General features: G+C 39.5%; 1 protein-coding gene and 1 non-coding gene across 3 annotated transcripts in view; one reads left to right on the forward strand and one right to left on the reverse strand.

Annotated features, from left to right (window-relative positions):
* The window catches only part of UBE4B (ubiquitination factor E4B), a 122056-nt gene that overhangs the window by 57576 nt on the left and 47856 nt on the right, over nucleotides 1–16624 (reverse strand). The window contains exons 3-7 of one of the 2 annotated variants that reach the window (XM_005690714.3): nucleotides 12293–12428; nucleotides 5008–5095; nucleotides 3577–3721; nucleotides 1301–1529; nucleotides 422–838 (exon numbers count right to left, since the gene is read on the reverse strand). In XM_005690714.3, coding sequence (XP_005690771.2) covers nucleotides 422–838; nucleotides 1301–1529; nucleotides 3577–3721; nucleotides 5008–5095; nucleotides 12293–12428 — 1015 coding nt within the window. The remainder of the gene's footprint in view (nucleotides 1–421; nucleotides 839–1300; nucleotides 1530–3576; nucleotides 3722–5007; nucleotides 5096–12292; nucleotides 12429–16624) is intronic. The other variant, XM_005690715.3, reaches the window with a different exon arrangement.
* Nucleotides 8526–8597, forward strand: TRNAC-ACA. The gene has a single exon. It is a non-coding gene; the product is annotated as a tRNA-Cys (tRNA).

Here is a 16624-nt window from a genome sequence, read left to right on the forward strand (position 1 = left end):
CTTGGTCTGGCTGTATCTCAACTATGATCAGTAATAGTACACAAAGTGGAAATGTGGTTCTGTGAGCCCCAGCTCTCAAATACAAGCTGCCACAGTCTCCAAAATTCATTTGTTATGAGGAATGATATGTGCCCTCGATTTTGAAAACTGAGTGACTTCTTATTTTCAGGGGGAAAAGTGAAGGGGAAGAAAGGGCCTCATAATTGAGCCACCCATACTTTCTGATGTGACAGAACCCTGGCAGAGCAGGGACTCGGGGCATGAGCCTACCCAGCTAGTTAGACACATGGGTTAACAGCCCCAAACAGAGAAACACAGGTAACTGAGGTCAGCATCACATGACAGTTCTTCCAAACTGTGTTAATCTCCTTTCCCTGCACTGCAAACACGCACCCGCCTCTCCTACTGCGTAAATAAATACCTAGGAGAGTTCCTTACGAAGGAGGGCCGTCTGCTGGGGGCACTCCCACCAGGGGAGACGGAGAGTAAAGGTGGTCCTGTGCCAGGGGGTCTCTGTCGGGAGGAGCTGGTGGGCACGGCTTGAGGGCTACTGGCCGGGGCGGACAGGCCTGGGGAGCTAGACAGGATGGAGGTGCCCGAGGATCGCGAGGCAGGAGCAGATGCAGACCCCAAGGGGTGGGTGACAGTGTAGGGCCGGTACCGCGGAGACGAGGGCTGGCTTCCCGCAGGCGTCCCCGCAGGGCCAGGCGGACAGAGGGAGGAAGCGGGAGGCGCAGCCGCCTGGCTGGCTGCCCGGGAGGGGGCGGCCAGAGGCGGACTCATCATTGGCACAGAGCTCCAGACACTGGTACTGGGAGCTGGGCTAGTCTCATAGAGGCTAAATGATTTGAGAAAGGGAAGAAAGAAGAGAAAATTGAAGAACCGCTTGAGATAAATAACTAAAATGGAAAATAGCATGTTTTTAAAGAACTGTATAATTACAATCTCATATCTCTAAGCATTCCAGTATACAGATCTTTTAGAGACTCATCGAAATAACTGTAATCTAACTGCCATGCTGATTTAGAAGCCAGACTTACAATATGAGAAAGCCTTCTTTCCAAAGAACATACTCTATACAGCTATTTGTTTCTAAAATTTTATTTACCAACAGCCTAACCATGGAAAGTCAGAGACCCATCTGGAAAAGACCATGTCTCCTCAGTGAGTCAACCACACCCCCAAACATAAGACATGCCGTAATCTGCGTGATTCAGGCCCCTGAATGAACGCTCCTTTCTCCTACGCACTTCATGGCTATTTTACCACCAGTGAGATGTGCAGAAAGAACCACACTGACCTAGACAAAGAGCTGGCCCCGAAGGAACCCAGGCTGCAGAACATGGGGCTCGTTCCTGGGTTGGAGCCGGTGGTCAGCATGAGGTTTCTGTCTGGTGACCGAGCTGTCGCTGCAATTGGCTGAGAGGTGGCTGTCAGGCTTGCAAACGGGTTTTCATCTCTGGTCTGAGTAGACATCATTAGCACTTCCATTAAAATCTGGCCAATCAAGTCCTTAAAATCAGAGAACACTGTTGGAAAGGCAGAATAAAGAGGAGGTTATACATGGGTCTTCATACACACGGTCCTTGAATAAGCCAGCATAAGCCAGAGATGTGCAATGTGCTATTTTGGACTGGACTCTTGAGTAATAAAAGCCGCCAGTAGAAAATGTGGGGAAGTCCAAATAAGTTCTGGAGTAACAGTAATATCTTAGCTCTGACAAGTATACTATGATTATGGAAGATGATGACATTAGGGAAAACTGAGTGGTGTGTGCCTAGGAACTACCTGCACTACCTCTATAATTTTTCTGTAAATCTAAAATGTTTTTGAACAGAAAGCTTATTAAAAAAATAATTTGGAGCCCAGTCTATGAGGGTCACTGCTGATATATCTTAACTATAAAAAGAAGCTACTCCCAACTACAGAGGTTAGTTTATCACCCTGGAAATATGAAGTACAAAGTTCAAGGGTCTAATATTTAGTTGCCACCTGCCCTTCTGGAGCAGATTCTGTTCTCTAGCCTCCTTCTTATTCTTTGCAGCTCTCGATTGTTATAGCTCTTTTGTTGTTATTAAGTCACTAAGTTGTGTCTGACTCTTAGGACCCCATGGACTGCAGCCTACCAGGATCCTCTGTCCACGGGATTTCTCAGGCAAGAATGCTGGAATGGGTTGCCATTTCCTTCTCCAGGGGATCTTCCCAACCTAGGGATTGAACCAGAGTCTCCTGCATTGGCAGGTGGGTTCTTTATCACTTGGGCCACCAGGAAAGCCCATATTAAATATCACTCAATAAATAAAATGTCTAACCCATGTAAATCTACCTGATTTGTTACTAAAAATTACCAGATAGATTTGAGAATCCTAAGATTTACAATAGTAAGTGGCAGGACTTTGAAACTCATGGTTGCTAAGCTCAACTCTACAGTCACAATTAACAAGAACCCAGTAAAATCAGAAATAAACTATCCATCTACCTGGAACATAAGAGACATTTTTTTTTGTTTGCTGTGAAAGATAGGTAGCAGGGAAAAGGAAATGCAATCTCCTTGACGTTCATTCACTCATTTAAAGTATATCTACTGAAGGATTATGAAGGGCAGGCACTGCGAATACATGGGGAAGCAAAATAGACAAAAATCCCACCATCGAGGAGGCTGTATTCAAGTAAAATGCAAAAGAAAACTCCAATGAACTTCCCCTCCATTTTCTGTACTCCAAAACAGGGTCCCCCATACCACGGACAGATATATGGTCCGTGGCCTCTTAGAAACAGGGCTGCACAGCAGGAGGTGTGCAACAGACAGTGAGCGAAGCTTCATCTGCATCTACAGCTACTCCCCATCACTCGCATTACCACCTTAGCCCTGCCTCTTGTCAGATCAGCAGCGGCAAAATAAATGTAATTTGCTTGAATGGCCCCAAAACCATCCCCACAACTTCATCTGTGGAAATACTGTCTCCCATGAAACCAGTCCCTGGTATCAAAAAGGCTGGGAACCAGTGCTCCAGAAGACTGCTATAGAGAAGAATGAAGAGTGCCCTGCAATGCTGATCTCTTGCCAAGTTTTAATACTTCAAGTGTGGTTTAGTATAGCCTCTTAAAATAGAATCCTGTAAACACTGCAAAATATCAGTATGTTTTAGTTTGCTAAAGCAGTTTAACCAAGCACATTTACTCCACTGTCTATGTATGACCCGGGAGGCACTTACAACAGGTACCGGTCACCCTCTCAGGATCCCTGCAGACCACCCCGCATGCTCCTGCCCGGAATATAAGAGGCCCTAATGCTCTCTCTAAGCACCTTCTTATTGCAAAGGAAAAAACTTCAGCCCTGAGACAATGGAGACTATTAACTGATACACAGTTTTCCTTTGGAGAAATCATTTTAAAACAATTTGTCAGTAAGTGGAAAGTAGACAAACAGCAGTCTTCATCAAGATGTATCCCTGTAATCAGAAATACAACTGCAGAGCAAGACAAGGTATGTCGACAGCAGAGAAAGACAAAAGAGTTCACGTTCGGTTTTTCTACGGAGGGCTCTGAAATGAGACAGTTGAGCCCGATTCCTACCTTCTTTTGGGTTCTGCTTAAACTGTGCAGAAAGAGAAGAAAGGAAGATCACATCCCTGTCCCGGTCCTTCCAGGAGACACGGAAAATCTTACAGACCAGCTGTAAGGCCTGCTCTTCAGACACTTCAGAACCTGATGAAGGCTCCTTGTGGGGAAGAAGATTTGGGGGTTAATTTCAAGCAGCAGGAGGTGTGAGTTAGACTTTAACAGAAATACCTAATTCTGATTTAATTCATTCACAAATAAGGATATTTTAGAAATACAGACAACTATACACCTACTGATTAAAGGAAATATAAACTTGTTACTATGACTTCAAAGTTATAACCTGTTGGTCTCATGAGCTTATAACACATCATATGGCAGGGAATACAAAACAGCAGGACTGGTATCAGGAATCACCAAGGAAGACATGTGATGAAGGATGCATCATTTATTTCCCATTTATTATTCCCATTAGTCCCATGTATTTCCTTTTCTGAATGCTAAAAGACCAGGTTGACATTTTAGGTATATAACCGATTTTTCTCTAGAAATTTTTCCAGATTTTAATGTTTCTCACTATTTTCCACCATAGATAGAAATAACATCTATAAAGAACTTTGTAAGATTCAAACACCACAAAATAAAGCACTGCATCACTAAGAGGCTATAGTCCAACTTCTAATACAGCTGCTGAACACTAAGAACTTACTCAACAGAAAGGGCTGCAATTATCTATGCCAGTACTATACCATGACACACACACAAGAACCAAAAATATCTTCTTTTAAATATGGGGAACTCAAGTTCAGAAGGTAACAAAAAACCTCCTGTTTCCACTCATTTTTGCTTTAATTCCTGATCATCTTCCTCAGAATGACTTACTCACTTAAGCAATTAAAAATCAACAGAAAAAATTCAAAGAAGCTCTAAATTCATTGCTATCATTTACTGATAAAAAATGCACCTTAAATAAAGATAACTGAAGGATTTTTATCAGGTGAAAGGACTAAGCTATACTTCCACTAATAAGGGTGATCAAGGCTACCCATATTTCTTCAAAAGAAGAAAAAAAAAAACAATCACCTAAATAGGATCTGCTGGTTTGGCATGGCCCTCTCTAACAGACTTTCACAGATACAAGACATGAAGCAGTGCTTATTTATACTGTGCATGTGAGTGCGTGCTTAGTCACTGGATCATGTCCAACTCTTTGGGACCCCATGGTCTGTAGCCTGCCAGGATCCTCTGTCCATGAAATTTTCCAGGCAAGCATACTAGAGTGGAGCAGGTTGCCATTTCCTGCTCCAGGGGATATTTCCAACCCAGGGATCGAACCCACATCTCTTGCGTCTCCTGTATTGGCAGGTGGATTCTCTACCCCTGTGCCACCTGGAATGGCATTAACCGTACCTAAAAACAGAAGCAAGGGCTTCATCTCTTACCAACCTTATCGCTCAGGCTCCTTTTTTCTCTTCGGTCATTTTCATCAACCTCCATATTTTCGATTCCTGAATCCACATCCACCTGGGACATGCTTTAAGTATAAAAGACAAATCAGTCTTTTACCTTTGATAAACCCACCCCAATATCACAGCTGCTGGCTGAGGAAGTTATCGTTTTTGTTTTTTATTTTTGCTGCACCGCAAGGCTTGCAGGATCCTATTTCCCCAACCAGGGATCAAACCCAGGCTCTCAGCAGTGAAAGCACCGAGCCCTACCACTGGACCGCCAGGGAATCCCCTGAGGAAAAGTTCTAAAATATCAATCAAGATCAGTCAGGAAAGTTAAATAATAAAGATTCATCTTTTTTCTCAATAATTATTAAGAGCTCTTCATATACTAGGATATAAACATTCCATCTATCATACTTACTGAAAATATTTTTCCCAAGTGGTCATTTCCTTAGGCTCACTTTCAAAAACAAAAATTAGAGAAAATTTTCTATACATATTACTTTTAAATGATACACAATCAAGCAGAGCCTGATTGCAAAATCTAGTTAAGTACATATATTTTTTTTTCTCACATTAAATAACTGTCCTAGCATCATTTATTGAAAGGACCGTTCTTTTTACAGTAATATGAAACCACTTATGTCATATGTCCAGTTGTCATACTGACTCCAGCTGTGTGCAGGTCTCTTTCTGGATACTAATTTCCACCCCATTAGACAATCTGTCTGTCCCTAAGCCATACTCACTACACCTTCACTAATAAGCCTTGGTGTCTGCTAGGTCAATGCCTCCACCTTGCTCTTCTACCTCAAAAGAGTCCTGGCCATTCTTGGTCCTGTGCTCTTCTACACATACTTAATGATCATCTCAACAGGTTCCTTTAAAATACTGTTGGGGTTTTGACTAGAGCTTTACTGACTCTAAAGATCAAACGGGGTAGAAATGACATCTTTATGCTATGGATCTATCCTTGGACAAGGGATGTCTCTCCAAATAACTAAGGTTTTCTTTCAATAAACTTTTCTAATTTTCTCCATATCTTTCACTTCTTTTGCTAAATTTATCTCTAGGCACCATATATTTTAAAATAAAATTGTGACTTGACTGGTACCTTTTTAAAAACTAAGATTTCTTATTTTTTGTTGCTTGTGCACAGTAATGTTAACTAATTTTAGATATAAACTTCTCATAAGCTGTTTGTTTACTTATGTAGTGGACTTCCTAGGTTGATAATCATTTTATCTCCAAATAGTAACTTTCATTTCTTGCACTCCAATCCTAACTTCAGTTACTGCATTGGGTAGGGTCCCATGTTGAATAGAAGCAGAAATAGCAGTCTTCTGTGCTCTTATTTCTGACTTTAAAGAGAATGTTTCTAATTTCTCACCACTGAGTACGAGAGTTGTTGTAGTATTTCAGCAGATGTCCTTTATGGTAGTCAGAATAAGAGGCTACAGTGTAATAACACATACACTCTGCAATCTTAGAGGCTTAACACTATAAGGGTTTATTTCTTGCTTACGCAAAGTCTGATGAGAGTGAAGCATCCTTACTCCATCTTTAATCTATGCCATCTGCAATACACAGCCTCCAAGGTCACTGGAGCAAGAAAAGAGAGGGATGGAGGAGGAACATCGGCTCAACTGCCTTCACCCAAATGTGACGCATGTCACTTCAAGTCTACGGGACAGACCTAGTTACTCAGCCCCAATCTAACTGCAAAGGAGACTGGGCATTCAGGGGAGCACATGGCGTACTTGGTGAACTCTGTCTGTGCCCTACAGTTTAAGGATGCATCTTTCTGTCTCCTGTTTGCTAGGATTTTTATCTTGAATCGATGTTGAGCTTTTCTATTTAATATACAATGGGGTGGATAATAGTTATAGACTTTCTCATGTTAAAACACCCTTACATTCCTAAGATAAACCCAAGTTGGTCATGAAAGTGAAAGTGAAGTCGCTCAGTTGTGTTCGATTCTTTGCAACCCCATGGACACCAGGCTCCTCTGTCCATGGGATTTTCTAGGCAAGAGTACTGGAGTGGGTTGCCATTTCCTTCTCCAGGGAACTTCCCAACCCAGGGATCGAACCCAGGTCTCCCGCATTGTAGACAGACGCTTTACCGTCTGAGTCACCAGGGAAGTCATGCTATATTATTTTTTTTAACTAATCTTTTAATGGAATTATCTATACAGAAATGTGCACAGATGGTATGTGTTTGGCTGAATAAAGTTTCACTAAGGAAACATACTAATGTAATCAGCACCCAGATCAAGCAACAGAACATTTCCAGCACCCCAAAGGCCCCCCCCAGGACCCTTTCAATAACAACCATGCTAACCCACAGTAACCACCATCCTGGCACCCAGACAAGACCCAGAGATGTTTTGCCTGCTTTCTAAGTGATGCACTATCTGATTTGCCAATATCTTCAGATTTTTGCATATATGTTCATAACCATACAATTTTTACCAATTTTATTGATTACCATGTAATTAATTTTCTTCTTTGATATTAGTATTGTCTGGTTTTGTATATGAAGGTCATATGAGCCTCATAAATGGACTTGGGAAGTTTAAAGATTATCTGAAAAATGTGTGCAAAGTTGGGATGGTGGGAGTACCCATAAGATCATATGAGCAAGATGCTTTCTTCGGAAAAACTGTAAAATACCGATTCGATTTAACTTTTTTTATTATTATTCAGATTCTCTCTCTCTTTCTAAGTCAATTCTGGGAGAATTGTGACCTTTGAGGAGTCTGATTTTATCCAGATTTTCAAATTGATCTGCATCCTGCATATTTACATTCTCACAGAGTTCTCTTTTTCAGTAACAAGCATTACTGAGTGCCCAGCCTAGGCAGGCACTGTTCTAGGTATTTGAGATGCCAACAGACGAGAGACCAAAAAAATTTCCTGTGCCATGGAACTTCCGTTCCAATTAAAGGGAGAAAGATAATAAATATAATAAGCAAAGCATAGAGTATATATAAATGCTATATAAAAATTAAAGGAAAAAGAGCAAGGAAAAGGTAATTGAGAAGGCAGGCTCTCCCATTTAAATGAGGTCACCTCGCTGAAATACTACCTAGGCAAAAATAGGAAGGAGGCAAGCCATGCACCGGAAAAGGCAATGGCACCCCACCCCAGTACTCTTGCCTGGAAAATCCCATGGACAGAGGAGCCTGATAGGCTGCAGTCCATGGGGTCACTAAGAGTCGGACACGACTGAGCGCCTTCACTTTCACTTTTCACTTTCATGCATTGGAGAAGGAAATGGCAACCAACTCCAGTGTTCTTGCCTGGAGAATCCCAGGGACGAGGAAGCCTGGTGGGCTGCCGTCTATGGGGTCGCACAGAGTCGGACACGACTGAAGTGACTTAGCAGCAGCAGCAGCAAGCCACGCACATATTCAGGGGAAAACATATTCCAAGAAATGGGGTTTAATTCCAACTATTTACTTATGTTCTTTTTCTTTTTTAGTATATATATATATATATATATGAACCTTCCCTGGTAGCTCAGAGGTTAAAGTGCCTGCCTACAATGCAGGAGACCTGGGTTCGATCCCTGGGTAGGGAAGATCCCCTGGAGAAGGAAATGGCAACCCACTCCAGTATTCTTGCCTGGAGAATCCCATGGACGGAGAAGCCTGGTAGGCTACAGTTCAGGGGGTCGCAAAGAGTCGGACACGACTGAGCGACTTAACTTATATATATATATATAGCTTTATAGTCTCTTCCAAGGACCCCATTAACTGTGACACACAAATGACGGTATATAATATTTGTTATCGTTCAGTTCAGATTTCCATCTGATTTCTTCTTTGACCTGTATTTAGAAGCATGCTGTTTTTTTCTTAAATTTTCAGATTTATGATTTTTTTTAACCCTACATGAATTATCTAACCTAACGTCAGAAAACATTATCAGTATGATTCTGACTCCTGAACCCTTCTGGTTGATGAGTATCAGAAAAAAAAAGTGTATTCTCTAATTGTAGACTGCAAAGCTCGGTATCCTTCATTAGATCAAGCTTGTTAGCTGTGTTATTTAATTTGTCCATATGCTTACTGCTGTTCATTCTCTTTACTCTATTGATGGCTGAAAGAGATATGTTAAAAATCTCCCATTATATTAGGTATGTGTCAATTTCCTCTAGTTCTATCAAGATTTGCTTTATTATATGTTACTATATTACTAAGTATATATAAATATTTTGAAAACTGTTATATCCTGCTGGTAAACTAAACATTTATCATTACACAGTGCTTACTTCTAGTAATATTTTGTAACTTAAAGTTTAATTTATTAATACACTTATCCCTATTTTGCTTAGTATTTGCCTAGTATATTTTTCCCTTTCTTTCAGTTTCATGCTTTCTCTAACCTAGTGTTTCAGGTAACACTAGTGTTTCAGTGTTACCTTCAGTAAACAAAAAGAAACTTGGGTTATATTTTGTTTTTAATCCAGTCTATGACTTTTCATTGTGACTTACGGTGACTATTGACATTTTCATTTCTTTTATAACCATCTTATTTTGTGCTGTTTGCCTCTTTTAAAAATTTGTGTTTCTTTCTTCCTTTTCTTTGAATTGACTTAAATTCCCTCCCCTCCCCAACCTTGTTTCATATTTTCCCTTTACTGGTTAGAAAATACACTCTTTCTATTCCTTCAGTGGTTATTCTCGAAATTTTATGAAGTATTCTTAACTCAAAGTCTAAGAGCTTGCCACTATCTTTACCCCTCTCCCAAGTAGACAATCACTCCCCTTCCAGCTTTATCTGCTATTGCTATTCTGTTGCTAGTGTGTTAAGATCAGATTATTTACTTCTCTCTCCATTATTTCATACACTGTTATTACTGTCTTAAACCATCAGTGTTCAGATTTAGCACATATTTATTATTTTTCTTAACTCATCTTTCCTCCCTGCATCTCAGACAATTAGTCTTGAGTTCATTTTCCTTTTTTTTTTTTGGAGAAAAAAATATTTTTTTTTCTTGAAGTATAGTTGGTACACAGTATTATGTAAATTACAGGTGTACCATGTTGTGATTTCCAAGTTTTAAAGGTTATACCACATTTAGAGTTATTATAGAGTATTTGCTGTATTCCCTGTGCTGTACAATATATCCTTGTAGCATTTTAAAAAATTAATTTTTATTAGAGTATAGCTGCTTTACAATGTTGTGTTAGTTTCTACTGTACGGCAAAGTGAATCAGCCATATATATTTTCCTTCTTAAATGCATCTGTTAAAATTTGGGGTCTTCTTGTGGCAGATCATCAGTTGTTCACATTTGTTTTTTATATCTATAAGTATCTTTATTTCTCCCCTCCTCTTAAAAGACAGTTCCCCAAATACACACAGTTCCCAGCTGACAGTTACTTTCTCTCAGCACTTAACACTGATTCCATAGTCCTCTGCCCTCCATCACTGAGATATCTAACTATCGTCCTTTCGTAGATAATCTCTCGTTTCTCTTGGCTGCTTTAAACGTCTTTGTCTTTGGTTTTTTGAAAGTTAACTATAAAATGTCTAGATACAAATTTCCTTTTCTTTACCTTGCTCACAAGTTATAGGGCTTCCTGAACCTGAAGGTTCATATATTTATCAACTCTCAGCCATTTATCATTTTGATAATGGCTTTCAAATCAGCAGAGGAAGAAACAATGGAACAAGGAGAGAGGTGAGAAATCTCCCAGTGTGCCTGCCCTCTCCTTTTGATACTTCTATTAGCTATATATTAAATTTGTGTCCTCTTGTCCTCTGTATTTCTAAACATCCTTCATATTTTTCATCTCTCTTTCTCTTTGTGGTACACTTGAAGTAAGTTCTTCGGCTCTATCATTGCATTTGTTAATTTTCTCTTTACGTATCTTAACCCACTGTGTATTACTATCTTTTCATTTTAGAAATTATATTCAGTTCTTTTTCAAATGCGCTTGGTTGTTTTTATAGGTGCTTGCCTCTTATTCACATTTTCAGTACTTTTTAAAATTTAGTTAATACAAATTTTACGTTCTCTATTTGACAATTCCAAAACCCCAATGAGTCTAGGTTAATAATTCTATTGTTACTGATTCTATAGACTCTTACATGTGGTGGCTTTTTTCTAGTATGCTTTTTTTTTTTTGTCTTTAAAGTGAAATAAGTAAAGTGTTTATTAGGAACAGAAGGACTACGTGTGGAGAGACACACGGGCAGACTCAAGAGAGAGAGTCGCTGAGTGTGCTTTAATTTTTGACCATGAGTTCATATTTCTTAGAAATTTTTCTAAGGAAATTCTCTGAACACTTGGATAATTTGTTTGTTTCTGCTAGATGCTTAAAGACATGAAAAGGTCCACTGTATATGACAGTTCTTAGCCTGAGGTTTTTCAGACTACAACAGTTAAGTGTAAATTTAGGTGCTAAACCCACATGAAAATTACCCACTGGCCATGAAATTACAGAGTTGACTTGAGTTTTAAAAAATTCATCCACTCAGAGCAAAGGTAGTAAGAACACAATTGTTTTTCCCCTATGTGGTTGATTTTTTTCTACTTGATCTTTTTCCTGGCAGTGTAGTCCTTTCTGAATTCTTGCCTAAAGTAGGGTGATCTCTGATCTGGCTCCTCATCCCAACCTAAAGTGCACAACACCCCAGTATTCTAACACACCTAGAAAATGTTATCTGCCTGGCCCACTAACAGAAACAGAGGGGGCTGCGTGAGGGCAGAGGAGCCACGTCGTGGGGGTCTGGCTGTCCAAGGAGTAAAGGAATCAACCCCTCAGCCACTCTGTCATCTACTCACAGCATACCTGCACACCTGTGCAACACAGGATGGCTCTACTCCAGGGCACCCTGATCCTCATGGAGCTCCTAGAACATTTGCTTACCTGCCTACATCCTTTCAAACTGTTAAAAAATCTTTTTTTACCAAGTTAAAAAAAAAAATTTTACCAAGTAGTAAATCTTTGAAGAAATTTTTAAGGGCTGATCTATGTTTGCCAACTTTGTACTTACAAAATAAAGACATTAAAAAAAATTTTTTTTAACCACCTGTACCAATATTTCATAAAAGACATTTTAGCACCCAAACTTAAAAAAGGTATAAAGATCACTTCAGAATAATACAAAGACCCTTCAGTTTAATAAACTGAGCACTAATCAAGCTAAGGGCTGGCATGGACCTCTGGGCTGGCATTTGAGACTACTGGACTAAACACGAAAGTGAATGGACCTTTCCCTTTCTATCAGTAAAGCAACTTATTGGAAAACTGGCTTACTTTACCTTTTCTCACAAGAGACTCCATCGATATCCATGCTCTGGGAACGTGAGAGAGACTGGGACTGCGTTTCAAGGCTATTGGAGGGCGAGCTGCTGAGAGAACTGACTCCCTCACTGCTCTGGCTTCGATGCGCTACTCCTAACCAAAAGAGACATAAAAGAGGAAGTCTCACGTGAGATAACATTAAAGCTGCTTCTAACGGCAATAGTAAACACACACAATCGGCATTCATACCATCATGAAAGCTGTCCGCTAAGGAATTTCTATCAAGACTGTACTGAAGACCGAAGTGACATTAAAGTCATAGCAACATCAGTGGAAACCAGTTAATCAATAAGTATCATATGAGGTCAGTAACAACAGCTACATCTGATACCTAAAACTGACTCCTCATCACCTTCTCTTTCATTAATTCATACGATGGGCCCTGAGTACAAATGAGTTTTCATGACAGTCCAGAAATATCCTTGAAATGGACCAAAAATAAGATACGTTACTGAATGGATAGGAAGACAGATAGATGGAGAGATGAGTGATAAAGCAAGCAGAGTAAAATGATAATGGTAGAATCTAGGCGATAGGTATACAGTAAGTCCCCTACATATGAACACGCTCTGTTCCCAGAGTGCACTCATTAAGCCCAGTTTGTTTTTAAGTACAACAAAGTTAGCCTAACATAACGAGCCATATAGTACTGTACTGTAATAGATTTGTAATAGTTTTCACACAAAGAATACATAAAAAACACAAGAAATAAAACATTTTTAATCTTAATAGTACCTTGAAAAGTACACTAGTACCAGCTACATCACTGATGCTTTTATGCTTGTTTCCAGACATCCTGAGCTTAAATAGATACAGTACTGCTGTACTCTACACCGTACTGTACAGTAAAATACACAAAAGCACAACCATTTGTGGAGGATGCACACCCGTGACAATGTACACCAGACATGTTAACCAACTTATGTGACTGAACATGCAAACTCATGTTTGGCTCTTTGCAAGTTCCCAACTTGAAGGGTTGTGTGTAGGGCACTTACTATATAAGCATTCAGTGCCAAGTTCCTTCTACTTTGCTGGGTGCTTCAAATTTTCATAATAAGATATTGAAAATGTACAAATAGACCCATCTAAGCCATTTCCTTAAATACAGATCAACCCATTTATTGACTGAACATCTTATCTTGCAATAGCTTGGGAAAAACAAACATCCTGCCATCCCTGACCTCACAGAGCCTAGAGTGCAGTGAACCACAGCCAGGCACACAGGGCCATGGTGTTCCTATCAAAATCTTCAAAACCAGGTTGTTCATAGAATTGCAAAATTTACTTTAACTCCATGAGTTTAATCTTTCTACAAAAAAAAAGCTCACCCAGGCATTTGCAGGCAATGCATACTATATTACTGAAAGGAAAATGGCTCATGTTTTAAAAAACAAAACAACTTGAGTTATCACTTGTAGCTGAAACAACTATCAAGTGGATTAAAATGTTAACCCTTCCAGCATCCCAAGAAAATCCACTTACCACTCTTTCATATCTCTCTTCTTTGAAGACTTTACCCACTCCTGATAGCAGGGTTTTAACATGTACCTATTTATTAAAACTTTTTCTGGACTCAGAAGGGAAAGAGAAACTAAATCTTTATTATTCATAAGTTCAGTTCAGTGGCTCAGTCATGTCCGACTCTTTGCGACCCCATGAACTGTAGCACGCCAGGCCTCCCTGGCCATCACCAACTCCTGGAGTCCACCCAAACCCATGTCCATTGAGTCGGTGATGCTATCCAACCATCTCATCCTCTGTCATCACCTTCTTCTCCTGCCCTCAATCTTTCCCAGCATCAAGGTCTTTTCAAATGAGTCAGCTCTCTGCATCAGGTGGCCAAAGTATTGGAGTTTCAGCTTCCAACATCACTCCCTCCAATGAACACCCAGGACTGATCTCCTTTAGGATGGACTGGTTGGATCTCCTTGCAGTCCAAGGGACTCTCAAGAGTCTTCTCCAACACCACAGTTCAAAAGCATCAATTCTTCGGTGCTCAGCTTTCATTATAGTCCAACTCTCACATTCATACATGACCACTGGAAAAACCATAGCCTTGACTAGACGGACCTTTGTTGACAAAGTAATGTCTCTGCTTTTTAATATGCTGTCTAGGTCGGTCATAGCTTTCCTTCCAAGGAGTAGGTGTCTTTTAATTTCATGGCTGCAATCACCATCTGCAGTGATTTTGGAGCCCAGAAAAATAAAGTCAGCCACTATTTCCACTGTTTCCCCATCTATTTGCCATGAAGTGATGGGACCAGAAGCCATGATCTTAAGTTTTCTGAAAGTTGAGATTTAAGCCAACTTTTTCACTTGCCTCTTTCACTTTCATAAAGAAATATATGCCCCAACCAGTAATGCTGAAGAAGCTGAAGTTGAACAGTTCTATGAAGACCTACAAGACCTTCTAGAACTAACTATTCATAAATAGATTTCAGTAAAACATCAAAATCATCTGATGTAGAGAGAATTCTGAAATAAGCTTAGAGAATATTGTAAAACTTTAAATAATTAATTCAAGTATAAGCATCACCAATTCAATGGACATGAGTCTGAGCAAACTCTGGGAGACAGGGAAGGATAGTCAAGCCTGGCATGCTACAGTCCATGGGGTGGCAAAGAGTCAGACATGACTGAGTGACTGAACAACAACAATCCAAAATAAATTCCCAACAGATCTTTATTGAAGGAGCAAATAACAGAGCATCAACAATGTCCTTAAGAGAGTATCATTTTACCTGACAACTTTTTAATAAAATAATAAAGTTCAACAATTTTTATGGGATATCAATTTAGAAGCCTTTAAATCTCCTTTATAAAAATCAGTTCTAAAATTAAACTAATAATTACAGTGAGTTGTTTAAAACACTGTACTTGTAATCCAGTGTACTATGAGTACTATGATATACTATGAGTATAATAATCCTATACTCATATAGAGTGTCAGAGTATACCATATGGCATAATACAATCTATTTGCACTATTTTTATAAGACAAGAATATCATCTGATTTTTTTCCCTGAACCTTTCACATGACATTCGTAAGTGTCAAACAGGGCAAATCTGCCCCAGAATTTATGTTTGCTAATGCTCCCCAATCTCTACATACCATCTAGAATCTAGGAGGGACCCCACTGCTGTCTTAAAACTTAAAAAACTGAATGTCTCAGACTTCTCTGGTGGTCGAGTGGTTAAGAATTTACCTGTCAACAGAGGGGATGTGGTTTCGATCTCTGATCCTGGAAGACTGCACATGCTGTGGGGCACCTAAGCCCGTGTGCTGCAACTACTGAAACCCGAAGGCCCTGTAACCTGTTCTCCACAGCAAGAGAAGCCAATGCAATGAGAAGCCCGAACATCCCAGCAAAGAGGGAGCTCCTGCTCCCCACAGTTAGAGAAAGCCCTTAGACAGCAACAAAGACTCAGTGCAACCAAAATCAAATAAATAAATAAATAAAAATTAAAAAGGAAGGTCTCTGACTTCATTTAGAAGCAATATAAATCAAATACTATAACTAAAATCAAAACAATAGCACAAAATACTACTTTATCTTCTAATCATACAAGTCTTTTGTTATCTTCACTCTTTTCCCCTTCTAACTTGAGGGATGGCTGTCAGGGAGCCCATTTCAAGGAATGCAAATTTTTTTTTCCCCACAGTCTTCATCTCCATAAAGCCAGACACTAAAGAACTAAAATACAGACATAAACTCCTCTGATTCTTTCTTAGAAGATGAGTAAAATTTCTACATGGCAACTAAAAAACAAATCTTTAAAAAGTAAAAGTGTACATAACAGAATGGAGGAAACCACGTATACTTAATAAAATATGAACTACAGCCTTTGAAGATGGCAGCTTTCCCAATTTTTGTGAATAATGAGAACTTGTTAAAAGTAAACTATGAATTTGTTTCTACAAAAAAGTAAATAATAAGGATTTTATCTCTGTAAGTGTTTCCTACGAATATTGTAGCATTTCCTGAGTGACGTTCCCTTTCAGGTACACACTAGACCAGATTAACTACTTTCAAGCTATAACACTAGATCTGTTCCAGGATTTTAGACACACACACACAAATGCACAAGCTTGCTCAACCCTAGTATAAAAAGAAGCACACTCAGCCATGAAAAGGAACAAATGTGAGTCAGCTGAACTGAAGCACATGAACCTAGAGGCTGTTATACAGAGTGATGTAAGTCAGAAAGAGAAACACAAATACAGTATATTAATGCATATGTATGGAATCTAGAAAAATGGTACTGATGAACCTGTTTGCAGGGC

The sequence above is a fragment of the Capra hircus genome, chromosome 16, assembly GCF_001704415.2.
Source record: "Capra hircus breed San Clemente chromosome 16, ASM170441v1, whole genome shotgun sequence".
NCBI classification, from domain to species: domain Eukaryota; kingdom Metazoa; phylum Chordata; class Mammalia; order Artiodactyla; family Bovidae; genus Capra; species Capra hircus.